This window comes from Rhineura floridana, chromosome 8 (genome assembly GCF_030035675.1).
Source record: "Rhineura floridana isolate rRhiFlo1 chromosome 8, rRhiFlo1.hap2, whole genome shotgun sequence".
NCBI classification, from domain to species: Eukaryota; Metazoa; Chordata; class Lepidosauria; order Squamata; family Rhineuridae; genus Rhineura; species Rhineura floridana.
Window position 1 is genome coordinate 64,939,686 of NC_084487.1, and position 16,877 is coordinate 64,956,562.

The 16,877-nt window shown below is 39.8% G+C and overlaps 1 protein-coding gene across 1 annotated transcript in view; it reads left to right on the plus strand.

Moving 5' to 3' along the window:
• Positions 1-16,877, plus strand: part of PPFIA2 (PTPRF interacting protein alpha 2) — a 407,895-nt gene that overhangs the window by 325,409 nt on the left and 65,609 nt on the right. The window contains exons 12-17 of the mRNA XM_061639649.1: positions 1,279-1,410; positions 2,687-2,749; positions 6,049-6,140; positions 13,258-13,393; positions 14,356-14,576; positions 15,440-15,677. Coding sequence (XP_061495633.1) covers positions 1,279-1,410; positions 2,687-2,749; positions 6,049-6,140; positions 13,258-13,393; positions 14,356-14,576; positions 15,440-15,677 — 882 coding nt within the window. The remainder of the gene's footprint in view (positions 1-1,278; positions 1,411-2,686; positions 2,750-6,048; positions 6,141-13,257; positions 13,394-14,355; positions 14,577-15,439; positions 15,678-16,877) is intronic.

A 16,877-nucleotide genomic window follows, 5' to 3' on the forward strand; every position in this document is an offset into this window, starting at 1 on the left:
CCCACTGGGGAAACGAAAACTGGGCCTGCTCAGTCCAACGGATGCGGCCTTTCCAGCCGCCGCAACATCCAAGTGGCGCAAAATGGCGCTGACCACATGGCCGCAATAAAATGGCTGCTGCAGCTCACTACCTCACACTGCTCCATCCTCTGCTCAGCCGTCACGAGCCAAAGAGGAGAGAGGTGCAGCGCAGGCTTAAATAAGCCCCTGGTGCTCCACCCCTTCTTGCAACGCATCACGCACGCACATTATGTGCGACGCGCGACACTGCCCTCCTCCGAAACGGCAGCTGTGGCTTCGCCCCCTAGCCGCAACTGCGCTCCCACCGCACAGGCTTCGTGTGGGTGAGGGGAGCGGAATTTGTGTAAACTAGAACCAAATCACAAATGCATTGATTTAAGGTATACACATGTGTGAAGCTAACATCAAAACCTGCCGTATCAGCTTAGTCAGCTTGTATTAGTCAGCTTGTAACCATGTCTCATATTTTAATGAGAAGTAAATAATAAAGAAAAGCAGGTTGACACTTGAAAACATGGATCATACAACATGAATGCTCACGGAATTAATTTTCATATTTTGCAAAACATGGAAATAAAGTCATTTTGTGAAACTTGGGTTCCTATGGTCAGATTTAATGAAATCCCTTCCTTTAATAATGAAATCACTGCTGAGTGCTGGTGGCTATATAGTGGGAACAGGACGGCTGAAACACTAGAGGGGCAGGTATCAGCATGCTTGGGGGAATCAAAATGTTTGCAGAACTTTGTTTTTTTAGGGGGGGAGGAAACCCCAAGGGACCAAAAATCCCTAAACTGTCCAGTGAGAACTGAGCATGTTCAATGGTCACAGGATGCTGAGTCTTTTTTGTGGGGAGGAAATCCCAGAAAACGGAGGGAGGAATGGAATGGAGTATCCTGGAAGAGGGCATGGCTGACTGAAACTGTTGCAGGTTCTGCTTATAAACTCTTGATTTACATCAGCTTCCCCTTTTTACCTAAAAACTGAGACTCATACCTAGAAGCCCAACTGGAGTCAGAATTTCTCCCAATATGCTTACTGCAAATGTAAAAAAAGTGAAAAACAATTGAATTTGTGCAATTGTTTATTTCAGCAGTAGTGCTAATAAATGTTATCCTCTGGCAGTATTTTTTTTTTTTGCTATGCACTAGAGTACCATAATATCCCTACTGTAAACCACCACTCATGTTTCACTAATTACAGCATTTTAGTTAACTTTGGAACTGCCTATTTTGTTTCCTTGGTACTTTATCGAAGGCAAGACAAAGAGAAAAAATGAATGAAGAGCACAACAAGAGACTATCTGATACTGTGGACAGGCTTTTGACAGAATCGAATGAACGCCTGCAGCTACACTTAAAAGAGAGAATGGCAGCATTGGAAGAAAAGGTAACGTAAAAAAGCAAAATAAATCCTCAGCAAGCTTATTTCCATGGGTGATAGTCAGCATTAGTCATAGAGTGAATTCTGAGTATGACTTAATTGAATATCACCCCATATGTAGATTGATTTGTATTCATTGTTTCTTTTATTCTGTTCTTGATCCTATGGATCATAGGATCCATAGGATTCCATGTCAGTCATAGACTCCATGTCAGTGGGGCAGAGGAATCCTCTCCTGGTTTTAGTCCAAATTTTCAAAGAGTTGGCCAAGGTGCTTCAGCACCTTGAAAGTTTGGACTATAACCCAGAAAGGATTCCGCTGCCCCACTGACATGGAGCCACCAGCTGCCACAGCGATTGAAAAAAGGCAAATAGGACACATTCCATTGTCCATCAAATCCTCTGGTTCCCTTCCTGTCCATGTAATTTCTGCTGATCTTCCTTCTCCTCAAACTCTCTGGAAGGCTCACATGCCCAACAATGTCCCTAGGACACAGACTGGACCATGCCATTATTTTTAAACAGTCAGTCATATGTTGATGTCGGCGAGATTATCAGATAGCTTGTCATTAATGTTAATAGTAGAGCTTTTAACATATTTATATCAGGAAATTATTTATTTATTATTTTACATGCCGCTCTTCCTCCCAGAAGGTGTGGCAAACAAAAACACCAAAAGAACTTAAAAACATCCTAAAAATAAAAGACTTCAAAATATATTAAAAGGAAACACCTCTAAAAACATATTAAAACAAGACATCTTAAAAACATCTTTTAAAAACAACTTTAAAAACTTCTTAAAAAGCAATTTCAGTATAGACACAGACTGGGGTAAGGTCTTGTTAAAAGAAGAAGGTTAATGAAAGACTGTTACCAACAGGCCTTTTTGAGATAGTCAGTACTTGTTATTGCTGTTACAAAAGGAAGCATAAAGCATTACAGATTCTGTGTTTGCTACAGCTAACTCTCTAGAAATTGCATGAAAAATGAAATAGACAGCCTTCAAGTCGATCCCGACTTATGGCAACCCTATGAATAGGATTTTCATGTTAAGCGATATTCAGAGGGGATTTACAATTGCCTTCCTCTGAGGCTGAGAGGCAGTGACAAGCCCAAGGTCACCCAATGAGCTTCATGGCTGTGTGGTGATTCAAACCCTGGTCTTCCAGGCTATAGTACAACACTTTAACCACTACACCACACTAGCTCTAACTAGTAATTGCATAGTTGTGTCTTATTTTGCTGTAATTTATCTCTACTTTTAATCTTTTATCTCTCTTAGAATGTTTTAATACAAGAATCAGAAAGCTTTAGAAAGAACTTGGAAGAATCTTTACATGATAAGGTATTCCTTTTTTAACTGCATTGTTGCTTATTTTAAAAAGCTTTTTTTTTAGTAATCAGAACAAAGGTTATCTTAGGAGTTCAAAACTTGAAAATGCTGCTAAAGATCATGGAACCTGGAACTAAGTCACTGAGTGACTGGAATGACTTCCACTCGCACAACAGAACATCTTCCTCTGCAGACCCCCTGAACCCCCTGCATCTCTGCTCTGGGGTTTCCCCAAACCTTGCTCCTTTCAGCCAGCTCTTTCAAGATGTTGAGAGAGCTACATGTGAAGCATAACACCAACATCAAGCCATCCAGCTCTTGAGGTCAATGGAACTATCCCTGTCCTAAGGAGGCCCCATCGCTGTACTGAAGTTTAGGTTGTAATCCTATGCACATTTCCCTGGGAGTGAACCCCACTGAATATGACTTTCTTCTAAGTGAACATGCATAGGATTAGGCTGATAGTCTTCAACCACTGTGCACAGGCCTGTTGATAGGATTTATGGGCCCCAATGCAAGCATAAAGTGTCCCCACAAAATATGTTTGCTGGAGCATGTAGTTGAGCAGATTATAGAGTTCTTATGCCTCTGCAACATAAGACTTTACTCCAAACTGCCGCATTCTTATGCAAATATCTCCTTCCTAACTTTTGGTAACTGTGCATGTGCTAAATTCACATATTGATTGCTCTTTGGAAATGTTTTTCTATAGAATGCTCAGTTCTGCATAGTAGGTGGTCAGCAGCTTCTTAAAGACACATGTCCTGAGCTTTCCGCCCCACATCTACCAGAACTTAACAGATCTTAATGTTAAAAATAGCATTAAAATTGTGCTTTGCAATTCAACACTGTAACCCATGTACTATTGATTTAATGAACCAGTCAAATTCATTATAAACATTTCTAACAGATGTCATTTTTCTAATTCTTTTGTTGCATTAAAGCCAGTAGAAAACATAAATATAACCAATCACCTTATACTTAAGTAAACAGAGTTTTTACTAAGTATCAAATTATATTGAAATACAGCAAGAAAAATGGTAAAGAAATGTGGCTGAACCTCTAGTCTAGAGGCAAAATAACTTTTAATATGTGATATATTATAAGAACCCAACATGAAAGGAAGAAATGGTAGATGAGTACATTTTTTAATTTGGCTGTCATTTTGTTCCAAAAAAGAGGAATCTTCAGAAGGAATGGATGGGGTTAGACATCTGCCTTTGAGTCATGATTTTCTTGTTACTTGGTTTGTTTATTTTAATAATTTATCAGCCACATTCTGTTCCAAAGAATGGTACCCAAAGCAGTGTGCTTCCTTCCAATTACATTTATCCCTACATTTTGCCTGTTCTGGTTGTCAGAAAGGGACTGTCTTCTCATAGATGCTTGCAGAACATTGAAAAAATGTCATACTTCGCATTTCATCGAATAAATAGCTGCTACCTATATGTATTTTGCACTGTTGGAAAAGATATTTCTAGTGTTTATTCATCTATCTGGTTGTTTATTTACTGCATTTATCTCCTGCCGTTTTTACCTGTGAGGAGCTCAAGGCAGTGTACATGGTTCCCCCATGTTTTATCCCTATAACAACCCTGTGAGCTAGGCTAGGCCAAGAGAAAGTGAGTGACCCAAGATCACCCAGTTAATTTCCTGGTCTGAGTGGAGCCTTTGAACCAGGGTCTTCCCAGTCCTCCTCTGACACTCTAACCAACATCCCACACTGGGTCTCATTTTTTTACATTGTATTTTTCAAAGAACTGCTGAAAGTGCAAAGCAGGAAGCATAGCTGGAGGATTCTGTGATTCTTCTACATGTCAAGAGCAAGTGATGGCACATTTCCTGGAAAGATCAACCTGATCCAACTTGGTGGCCTTCATATGTTTGGACTACAATTCCCATCAGCCTAAAGCAGCACAGACATGATACCTGATGCAGATAGGAGTTGTACTCGAAACCATTTTGAGGGCACCAGGTTGGGGAATGCTGAGGCAGACTGTGAGAAACCATGCCTGAATCTCTAATGGCTGTAAACCGCCCAGAGAGCTTCGGCTATGGGGCGGTATTCAAGTACAATCAATCAATCAATCAGTCAATCAATGCAAATGGAATGAGGAAAGTCACTGTAAACACCTTAGGGCAGCCTTTCCCAACCAGTGTGCCTCCAGATGTTGTTGGACCACAATTCCCATCAGCCTCAGTTAGCATTGCCAATGGTCAGGAAGATGGGAGTTGTAGTCCAACAACATCTGGAGGCACACTGGTTGGGAATGGCTGCCTTAGGGAGAGAATGGACTTAGACTGGTGCATGTGAGTACTATGAATTAGATCCAGACTAAGTCATGCTTAGATTAAAAGTATTGAGATCAGTGATTTTAACAGGTCTACTCTAAACATGACTAAGTCTGGATCCAGCCCAAATGCTTTAGTGTATAAAATCCCATACACCTTTTTTTGTCTTGAATGCTTTTATTGAAAATTTGAACTATATTTCCTCAGTATTTCATACAAAAGTCTTTAGACTGTTGTTCTTCATACAATTTTAGTTAGGAATAGTTTCCTTATGCAGTGTCTCCTCCCCCCCCCCCATTCATTAAGGGCCAGTGGTTTTATCATGTCATAAAACTGAGCTCAAACTGCTGTACTAGGCCATTTTTTAAAATTAGGGAAAGCATGCTTTGTCCTTGATCCTGCTAACTGTGACTGTCCCATAAGAACACATCAGTAACAACTAATTTAAATTCCATTGTTTCAATATGCCTTAGTGACAACTAACTTTAGCTGGATTTATGCATTTGTTGCAAAATGTTATTCTGTTAAAAGCTCAGTTTAAACTTTTAAAAAATGGAGAAGGAATATAAAATTGGTGAAAACTGAATTATTTGGAGAGTATAGTTTTCCATTTGTTATGTCTGGCATCACTAAACATCACCGATGATATTAGTCTAGCTGACAAATAAATATTTTGTCTACAATTCTCTGATGAATAATTTATTTTTAGTATTGTTAAAATGTCTATAGACGTTATTTGCTGGACTGTTTAAAATGATTAATTGGTTTGTTTCAAACCTGTACTTTAATAAGTAATGCCAGTCAATAAGTAATTAGTTTAACAAATTACTTATTTAACAAACATTAGTTTTCATCAAAATAATATTTACAGTTCGCAGTTCAGCCTCTCAGTAGGCTGATACAATATAGGTTGGTCCTTTGTTTCTAAGAGGTTGCATGTTTTTTATCTATATTATTTTATATTTTGATTTAAAATCAAAGTTATCTGTGTTGATTTTTATTATTATTATTATTTTCAGGAAAGATTGGCAGAAGAAATAGACAAGCTGAGAGTTGAACTTGACCAGTTGAAAATAAGAGCAGGTTCTTTAATTGATCCCACATTGTCAAGGTAGCATAAGAAAAAAATATGTTGAAAATTCTGTTCACAATTCACCATCCACAGTGTTTTCCCAACAGCCTTTGAAAATGTCATCATTTTAATCATAGTTGTTTTGAGCATGATCTATAAAACTTGGTGAAGTGTTTCCTTTCATAACTGCGAATGGGAAACCTCTGCTTTAGGGCCTTTCTGTGCTATAGTTTTTCCATGTAGCAGTCACAGACTGTTACTTGATTTTGGGAGTAATGGTGGCAGAAATAGGGATGGACAAATCTGTTTATTTCCAGTCTATGTCATTTTTACATATGTTCACCCATAAGTCTGTTCCACCTTGGCTCCACATTAATCTGCAAGTTTTATTTAACCACCACCACCCCAAGATTACTTTTCAAATACATATTTTTAAATACATATTTTTAAATTTTATTTCCTCTCAAAATACACATTTTAAAATGTATTGTGATACTTTTTTTTTTTTTGCTGAGAACTAAGATAGAACATTCAGGAGGTGTTTCAGTCCATACGAGTCCAAGAGTCATGGATCAGATCAGTTCATACTGAAATTTGCAAAGACCCAATTCTCCAGGCATCCCTTGGCAGGGGAAAAATGGGACTGGAAATAAGAGTGTCTGGGCTAAGGGCAAGCAAACTAGATGAAAATATCTGAGATTTTAGCAAATCAGAAATGAATGTAAGGCATTTATGTTGTGTGCAATGTTGCTCTGCCCTTAATAAAATAATGATCTTGGATTTGCCAGGAACACCTGAATGAGATTTTCCCCTCAGCATTCTGGTTGTGATTGTTAGATTTTTAAATTAGTCCAGACATTTCAAGCCTCTTGGCTCTGAACTCTTATTCAGGCAACATTTCTGGAAGTCTGTGCCTATCTGCAATTTTGTAAGTTCTGCACTTAGATCATACTTCGTTTTAAGCTGAATCATTAGCACTTTGAAAAGCCTTTAAGGGAAGCTATGGAAAATTTCATGCATTATATCTGAAAAGGTATATGAAATATGTCTTTGAAAACCTCTCTCACAGCCTGTGTCTTGTGCTTTTCATTTAGGAGCAAAAGATAACTTGCAAAATTAACTTTTATTCATATTGGCATATTGTCCTTGCTCTGTGTAAATGGTATTTTTAATTTCAAACTCATATTTTGAATATTAATTTCACATTTTATAAGCCCTCACAGATCTTTTATAGTATTTTTGTTTCAATAAAAAGAAAGTGGCTTGTTAATTAAATGCAACATTTGAGGCTGGTGAAACAATTAACTCTATTCCAGTTCTAGCTGCTTTTTGTTGCACGTAATTATTTGTTGCATGTAACTAGTGACCCCCCTTTAGGATGCACACCTTAACGTGGTGAGGGGGGTTGAGAGTGTTGAAGAAGCTGAGAGCAATGCCGTCAGGAGTCTAGACCAAGAGGCTAGACTCCTAGCAGGGGCACCCATGGCAGAATGGTCAAAGCTGAGACACCAGACTAAGATGCATCCAAACTCACAGGAAGGCAATGGTAAACCACCTCTGAATACCTCTTACCACGAAAACCATATGAACAGAGTATCCAAAATGCAACCCGAGATAGTGTTGGAAGATGAGACCTCCAGGTTAGAAGGCACTCAATGAGCTACAGGGGAAGGACAAAGGACAAGTACGGGTAGCGCTGTGACTAATGATGCAGATGGGTCAAAGCCGAAAGGAAGCCCAGAGGCTAATGCGCACAGATGCGAAAGGAGAGTCTGTATGACGCACACAATAGGAACATGGAACATGAGAAGCATGAACCAGGGAAAGTTAGAAATTGTCAAGCAAGAAATGGAACGTATCAACATTACAATACTTGAGGTGAGTGAATTAAAATGGATGGGAATGGGACATTTTCAATCAGGCAACTACAAAATATTTTATGCAGGAAATGAGAAATCAAGAAGAAATGGGGTTGCTTTAATAGTGAGAAGTGATGTAGCAAAAGCAATTAGGAGCTACAATGCAAGGTCTGAGCGAGTGATATCAATGACATTAAAAGGGAAACCTATTAACATTACCATCATCCAAGTCTATGCTCCAACATCAAGCGCAGAAGAAGAAGAATTGGAGAGATTATATGCAGAAGTACAGGACGAAATTGATCACACACCAAAACAAGATATGATGATAATCATGGGGGACTGGAATGCAAAAGTAGGGAACAGAGAACAACTAGGACTTGTGGGGAAATGGGGCTTAGGTGACAGAAATGAAGCAGGAGAAAGACTTATTGAATTCTGTGAAGCCAACAATTTGTTTCTTGCAAACACATTTTTTGAGCAACCGAAAAGACGACTGTACACGTGGACATCACCAGATGGTCAATATAATAATCAAATTGATTATATAATTGGCAACAGAAGATGGAGAAGTTCCATACTTCCTGCAAAAACAAGACCAGGAGCAGACTGCAGTACAGATCATGAACTGGTCGTATCGAAAATCAGAGTAAAGCTAAAGAAGAAGAACAAAGCAATCATAATGCCAAAATACAATTTAAATAACATTCCAGAAGAATATAAAGATCATATAAGGAACAGATTTGAGGCTTTAAACTTAGTTGACGGAGAACCAGAAGAACTATGGAATGAAGTCAGAGACGTTATCAGGGAAGAATGCAAAAAGACAATACCTCTAGTTAAAAAGAGAGAAAGACCTCAATGGATGACTGAAGAAACTCTTAAAATGGTTAAAGAGAGAAGGAAAGCTAAAGCAAAAGGAGATAGAAACACGGTCAGAACCCTAAATGCAACAACACAGTGACTAGTACGTAGAGACAAAGAAAACTACACGGTCAGAACCCTAAATGCAACAACACAGTGACTAGTACGTAGAGACAAAGAAAACTATTACAATAGTTATTGTATAGAAATAAAACAGGACAACAAAAAGGGTAGAACAAGAGCCCTATTCCAAGTTAAAGAGGAAAGCACAAGAGCAGGACTACAGCTGAACGTCAAGAAGACTAAAGTAATGACAACAGAAGATATATGTAACTTTAAAACTGACAATGAGGACATTGAACTTGTCAAGGATCAGCAATACCTCGGCACAGTCATTAACCAAAATGGAAACAATATTCAAGAAATCAGAAGAAGGCTAGGACTGGGGAGGGCAGCTGTGAGAGAACTAGAAAAGGTCCTCAAATGCAAAGATGTATCATTGAACACCAAAGTCAGGATCATTCAGACCATGGTATTCCCGATTTCTATGTATGGATGTGAAAGTTGGACAGTGAAAAAGGCGGATAAGAGAAAAATAAACTCATTTGAAATGTGGTGTTGGAGGAGAGCTTTACACATACCGTGGACTGCAAAAAAGACAAATTGGGTGTTAGAACTAATCAAACTAGAACTGTCCCTAGAAGCTAAAATGATGAAACTTTGGTTATCATACCTTGGACACATTATGAGAAGACATGATTCACTAGAAAAGACAATAATGCTGGGAAAAACAGAAGGGAGTAGAAAAAGAGGAAGGCTAAACAAGAGATGGATTGATTCCATAAAGGAAGCCACAGACCTGAACTTACAAGATCTGAACAGGGTGGTTCATGACAGATGCTCTTGGAGGTCACTGATTCGTAGGGTCGCCATAAGTTGTAATCGACTTGAAGGCACATAACAACAACAACAAAACTAGTGGCCAGATAGGGATGCATATACATAGCAACTAAGTTCACCAGCGTCTTGATGAGCATTGCAGCATGCATGAGGGTGTGCATTACCTCAGCTGTTCCACATGTCAAAAAGAATTGTGATGCTGGGAGTAGGGATTTATTTTAAAGAAAAGCAGCTTCATGAGGAAGAGATTTGGAGTGCAGGCATACCCATCTTTTTTCTACACCAAATCACCCAACTGCCTTTTCCACCCTATGGATGTGCTTGGAACCATGTGTGAGAAACATGTCTGGGCCAGTTTCAATTTGTAATGGATTAAACTAGTAGAAGTCTATCTTGTCCAATACTCCCACAATTGCAGGGTGTGACTTCAGAGGAAGCTTTGCTTTAGTCCAGGGATGGGGAACTTGAGGCCCTCCAGATGTTGTTGGACTCCAATTCCCATCAGCCCCAGATCATGGGCAATGGGGAGAGTACTGTTGTGCTCAGATTATGATTCCCATAGGCATTTGGTTAGCCACTGTCGGTTCCTGGACTAGATGAGCCATTGGCCTGATCCAAGAGGCTCTTTTTATGTTCTTAATGGTCAGGGATGATGGCAGTTGGAGCCCAACAATCTCTGGAGGGTGACAAGTTGTCAATCCCTGGTTTAGTTCATTAATTTGTAGTTGATGGGCAAGAACTAGAGTAAAATGACCACTTTGACCCAATGCCCATTTAACAATAAGATCTTCAAGGGGAAAGCTCCTGGCATGTAGAGTTTATTCCTCAACAAGCAGCAGTGGCTGGCAGGATGGAGGAGGATGGGACAGCCTTGTTTGCCTGTTTTCTCAACATGGAGGTTACTACAGGTAACTGAGAGGGGAGGCTGGTGCAAGCACAGCACTGGGAGCATCAGATTGGCTCCACCTCTGCACCCACAGTGCACCCGCCTCCCCACCGACTCAACCCTCCCCTCCTCTCTCTCTTGGTTACCAGTAGTGACTTTCATATTGAGAAGCCAGGTAAACAATGCCATACTATCCTACTCCACCCCACCGGTTGCTACTGTAGATGTCTAGCATGAGTCTGAATAAGTGTGCCTTGAAGATATGAGAGTCTTCATTCTCTTTTTTTCCTGAACAGTAGAGCAACCATATCATAGAGCAGAATGGACTAATGAATACATGATCACAATAGGGCCAAATGTTGCCAGTGAAAGAGGTAGTGCTTGAACTATTCCATGTCTCTTCAAAAAGGAAACAGCCCTAGAATATTGTGAGCAGGATCCGTTGCTTCCGTAATTAATGTTGTGATTAGGGTTGCTAGCTGCTGACCCAGAGTTCATGCCTGTCACACAAAAGAGCTCTATAAGAGCACTAAGAGAGACTACAACTGTACTACCACCCCTGTTTTCCCACCAGTCTCCTTTTTCCAGTTCCTTCTTCACCTGCTCTAGCAAGCATGGTTTTTTGGTTTTGCCTCACGGGGTTGGTGAGGATGATAGTAAAATAAATTGGTGAAAAAATGGGGGTAGGGGAAGGTGTAGCTGCTTTAGAGCTTTTAAATGAACAGAGCAGCCTAATTGACCTGTTTCATAGTCTGTCACCTCACTGCAGTGGCAGCTGATGGTTCCACGTCACTGGGGCAGTGGAATCCGCTCTGGGTTTTCATCTGAACTTTCCAGGAGCTGTCCAAGGTTCTTTCAGTACTCTGGGCAGTTCCTTGAAAGTTTGGACTAAAACCTGGAGTAGATTTCATTGGCCCACTGACAGGGAGCCACCAGCCGCCATTGCCTTACTGATCCCTTTCCTTTCCCCTGACAGCCACATATACCACAGGCATGTCTATAGAGAGAGCTTGTATGAGCTCTATATCTCATTTAGACATTTGCCTCCACATAACCTTAGAATGCATGGAAGGGAAAATGAGTCTCATGTCCTAACCCTGTCCCCAGCATCCCAATCGGTTCCATCTTGACCTTCACACATTAGGCAGACGATTGGAAGAGGCAACCTATGCATGTTCAGCTGAAAGTATGCAAGCTCCTCCATGTAATCAGGTGCCATGAACAACTGAGAGCCCCAATTGCATGAAGGAGCATACATGCATTTGACTGAATGCACACAGGTTCCACCTTCAGATTTTCTGCCCAATGCATGAAGGTCAAAGGCTGAGCTGGCAAGGATGAGAACTTTCAGGGCTGGGCAAGCACATGGGGCCCCACTCCACTCCCCCCCACACACATACTTTCTTAGAACACATGGAGTTGAACTTCTGAAGGGGGTTTCTTTATATTCACAGTAGAATAATATACCTGTGCCAACTGCAATTATTTCTTAAGTAGAAAATTATATAGTTCACTGCATTCTATTCTGCTTATTATACACAGCTGTTAGTACTAGACAAACATCCATAACTGTTTCCCATCAGTAACAATGCTAAGACCTTCTCACTCACCTCTGAATAATCTATATTCCTATAAAAACTGCTGTGGTAAAATTTCAAGAAATGTTAAAGTGGCAAGAGAAGTCAACCCATATTTGTTTCTTGCTTTCCTCCAAGAAATTCAGGGAAGTATGCGTAGAATTATCTTTAAAAGTCTGTGTAGATTTGCAAGGGCCATTAACTCTTATGGTTAGGTTTCTGGAATGGCTTTTCTGCACAAATGTTTTCTGTGTCTGAACATGAACAATTCAATTAAGGGAAATTGTGAGAATGTATTACAGAGTTGGTAGGAAATCTAAAAGCTACAACATTTGTTGCATTACTGCTTATTTTGTTATGTGAATTTGTTATTTTTATTCTGCATTTTATTGTGGTTAGTTGCCTTGCTTTTTTAACTGCAGAGTATAAAATAAATTAAATAAAAAATAAAGTTTGTTTACTAAGTACTATTAATATGCCACTTTCACTTGAGTTCAATATCTTTTATCTGGGGGTAATCCCATTTTAATCCTCACGACATTCCTGCAACGTAATTTAGTTCAACTTCTCCTAACCTGGTACCCTCCAGATGTTTTGTACTACAACTCCCATCAGCCCCAACCACCACATTAGCGCTGATGGGGGCTGATGGTAGTTGTAGTCCAAAACATCTGGAGGGCACCAGATTGGGGATGTCTGGTATGTCTGTATGTAACTTTCTCAAAGCCACTGATGAGTTTCATAGTTGACCTTGGGGTTTTTAGCCAAGGTTTCACCACTTCAAGTCTCTGCTCTCTCCACTCTATACCACACTGGCTCTTGGGAAAATATGTGTCACTGAGTTTTACTGATTATTTCTGTTTTCATTCAGATGCATCACAGAGGTTTATTACCCTCATAATATTTTAGGAAATCAACTATAATTGCTTTCTTTGCTTGTAGAACAAGATTATAGGATGAAAGTCTCTGTGTGTTGTAAAATAGTTGATAAATTATTATCAATTATTAAAATAGCTTTTGTAGCTCATTTGTTTGCATCATCTAATTCATATGCCACAATTGTTTTTCAGACCCCATCTTGATTCATCAGCAGAACTGAGATACTCTGTGAGCTCACTAGTTGATAGTCAACCGGATTATAGGTCTACTAAAGTGATTAGAAGACCTAGAAGAGGCCGTATGGGAATTCGGAGAGATGAACCAAAGGTTTATCTTGTTATTGTTCTTATGCTTTCTAAAAGCAGCACTCCTGTTTTAGTAATAGTAAGAGATATGCTTTAGCTATAGTCTGAAGAGTCTGGATGGTCTATGACAAAGGCAAAACAGTCACTGCTGCTGAGGGAGACTGGCTTGGTAAGAAGGAAACCTGGTCCACCCAAGGTCTTGCCCCACATCCATTCCTCTTTCTGGACTACAGAGGCCACAGATGAGCCACAATGGTGGTAATAGGCTTCTGGTGTGATTTACAATTTTTGAAACAACTTTTTTAAAAATTCAAATGATATTCATTAAAAATATTGCTCTTAAATCCAAATCTTCTTGTGATGTATACTGTCCTGTTCCTGTGAACAGAAGCAGTCTTACAATGTGCTGTAATGGTTGCCAATTAACATCTTTGGGGGGAAAAGGAAATGGACTGCCTTCAAGTCGATCCCAACTTATGGTGACCCTATGAATAGAGTTTTCATGCTAAGCAGTATTCAGAGGGGGTTTACCATTGCCTTCCTCTGAGGCTGAGAGGCAGTGACGGGCCCAAGGTCACCCAGTGAGCTTCATGGCTGTGTGGGGATTCGAACCCTGGTCTCCCAGGTCATAGTCAAACACCTTAACTACACCACACTGGCTCTCTATTAACATCTTTACCATGCAAAAATTAATCATTTTAGTATATCTAAGCCACTTTAGATTGTGGTCCCCTACAGGAGAATATTGTTTACTCATTATTTTCCTAATAGAATGGAATGCAGGCCAGTGTGATGTCAAGACTGCACCATGAGAAATTAACAAAAATATGTGTGTTCTCTTGTACAGGTGGCCTGAGAAAACTAAAAGGTGTTAATCACTGCAACAGTGCCGTAAATTGCTTGCTCTTCAATGTCTAATTTGTTAAAATTAACATTTTGAATTAAGCTGATCAGTATGCATTTCTTTCTACAATTTCTAATTAGGTGAAATCCCTTGGAGATCATGAATGGAACAGAAATCAACCAATTGGAGTTCTGAGCAGCCATCCATTCGAGAGTGACACTGAAATGTCTGATATTGATGATGATGATAGAGACACAATTTTTAGCTCCATGGATCTTCTGTCACCAAGTGGACATTCTGATGCCCAAACCCTTGCTATGATGCTTCAGGAACAACTAGATGCAATCAACAAAGAAATCAGGTACTTTTACATCACCAAAAAGCAGGGGGGTTTCTGATCCCAGGTGATGAATCATGCAAATGCTTACAATAAGCAATAGGGGTGTTTTTATTTATGTCCTGGCTGTGAGCTCTGAGGGAAACAGAATGAACATCTAGATGGAATTTTGATCCAGATCTACAAGGCAGTTCTTGAACTTGAAGCTGATGTAGAACTTTTAGGTCAGCCGTGCACATGTAATACAGCCATAAGACACAACTTGGCAATTCCCTTTGTGCCATTAATATTTTATCTGTATGTTGTAGGTTTCCCACCTTTAATGATGGAATATTTGTCCTATAGTGACCCTTTTAAGCCATGTATCCAATTGATTCTACATTACTAAATCAACTTAAATAGATACATTGACTACAGTATACATTTGGGTTACAAAAACCCACTTCTGCATTAGCAACATTCACAAGTGATGTTATCCCAGTGTTCTTAATGTGTGTTCTTAGTACATTGGACAAGATCCATTATTAGATCTCCCATTTCTTTCTCTTGAAAACAGCTGAGAAAGAGAGGAATTGGATCAGGACCACAGCACTATGGGAGGGAAAGTTTCACTCTTTACCACATGCCCTTTTCCTGATCTCAGGCTCCCCCTTTCACAGATCCTATTGCCCCACTAGGAAAAAATGTGAGTAAAAAGAAATTAAAGAAAATCATGGATCTCCAACATCTTGTATAATTTGAGCCCCACATCACTTGTGAAATGCACCTTATTAAGCTGTTGCAAGGAATCAGAGGGAGGAATCACATCACTGTTAATGCCCATGTCAGAACACCATCCCCATGACATTGGCTGTTTACTTCTGATGTCTTCCAATTCATTTTTATAGGTTAATCCAAGAGGAAAAAGAATCAACAGAATTGCGTGCTGAAGAAATAGAAAATAGAGTAGCCAGTGTAAGTCTAGAAGGCTTAAATCTGGCCAGGGTACATCCTGGTACATCTATTACTGCCTCAATTACAGCTTCCTCACTTGCAAGCTCTTCTCCTCCAAGCGGGCATTCTACTCCTAAACTCACTCCCCGCAGCCCAGCCAGGGAGATGGATCGAATGGGTGTCATGACACTGGTAAGAAAATGAACTAATACAGTTTTGTGCTGATTGCTACAATTATTTTATTACCTCTCTACATAAGATGACTTCTTATAACTTGTTTCTTCACTCACCTATTGCTATATGTGTAAGGTGGTAAAATCTTGAAGACTGTTAGTACAAAGTGCAATTAGAGCAGAGCTTGGAAAAGTTACTTTTTTGAACTACAACTCCCATCAGCCCCAGCCAGCATGGCCACTGGATTGGGCTGATGGGAGTTGTAGTTCAAAAAAGTAAATTTTCCAAGCTCTGAATTAGACTCTAGTCTAAGCCATTTGCCAGTGTTGTACAAGCTACAGGAAATAATAAAAATAGTACTAGAACCAATTCTTAGGCTGCTGTCAATGCTCAAGAAAGCTATTCATGATATGAAACAATGAAAGAGTCTTGTGGCACTTTAAAGACTAACAAATATATGATGGCATGAGCTTTTGTGGACCCTAGTCCACTTTAACAGATGCGTAAAGTTTAATCCTAAATTGGCAGATACAGATGGGTGTAAATGGGAGAAAAAATAAGACGAGCAGATCTGTGGACCTTTAACATTGTGGCTGATGTTATTAGGTCTTGTAATAGTGTTGCCTGAGTAGAAAGTAACAGAACACAATTTGCTAGCACCTACAGTCCCCAGCTAAAATGACTCCAATGTATCATCAGTGCAACAGTCTGCAGTCTGTTCTATACCATGACACTTCCCTCTCAGAGGCCTTGGGTAGCCAGCCAGTCCTTGCTTACAGACAGCCTCCTAACCTTTAACAGCTACTCACTAGCAACAAGCCACATAACAGAGAAAAAAGCACAAAGACGAAACACTGCAACAAACCCAGATGCCAACTTTGTCCCCATATCTACTCAGGCAACACTATTACAGGACCTAATATTGTCAATCACCACATCAGAAGCTCATACACCTTCTCATCTTCCAATCAGCAATGCCCTTCTGCATTCTACATAGGAAGAACAGGCCACTCCCTATACAAAATAATAAATGGGCACATATCTGATATCAGAAATGGAAATATTCAGAAATCAGGAAAGCACATTTGAAGCACATTTCCCCCTCAAAGAATTCTGGGCACTGTAGTTTACCCCTCACAGAGTTACTATTCCCAGCAACCCTTAACAAACTACAGGAAAGTGTGCTTCGAATGTGCTTTAAAGTTATAATGTGCATAC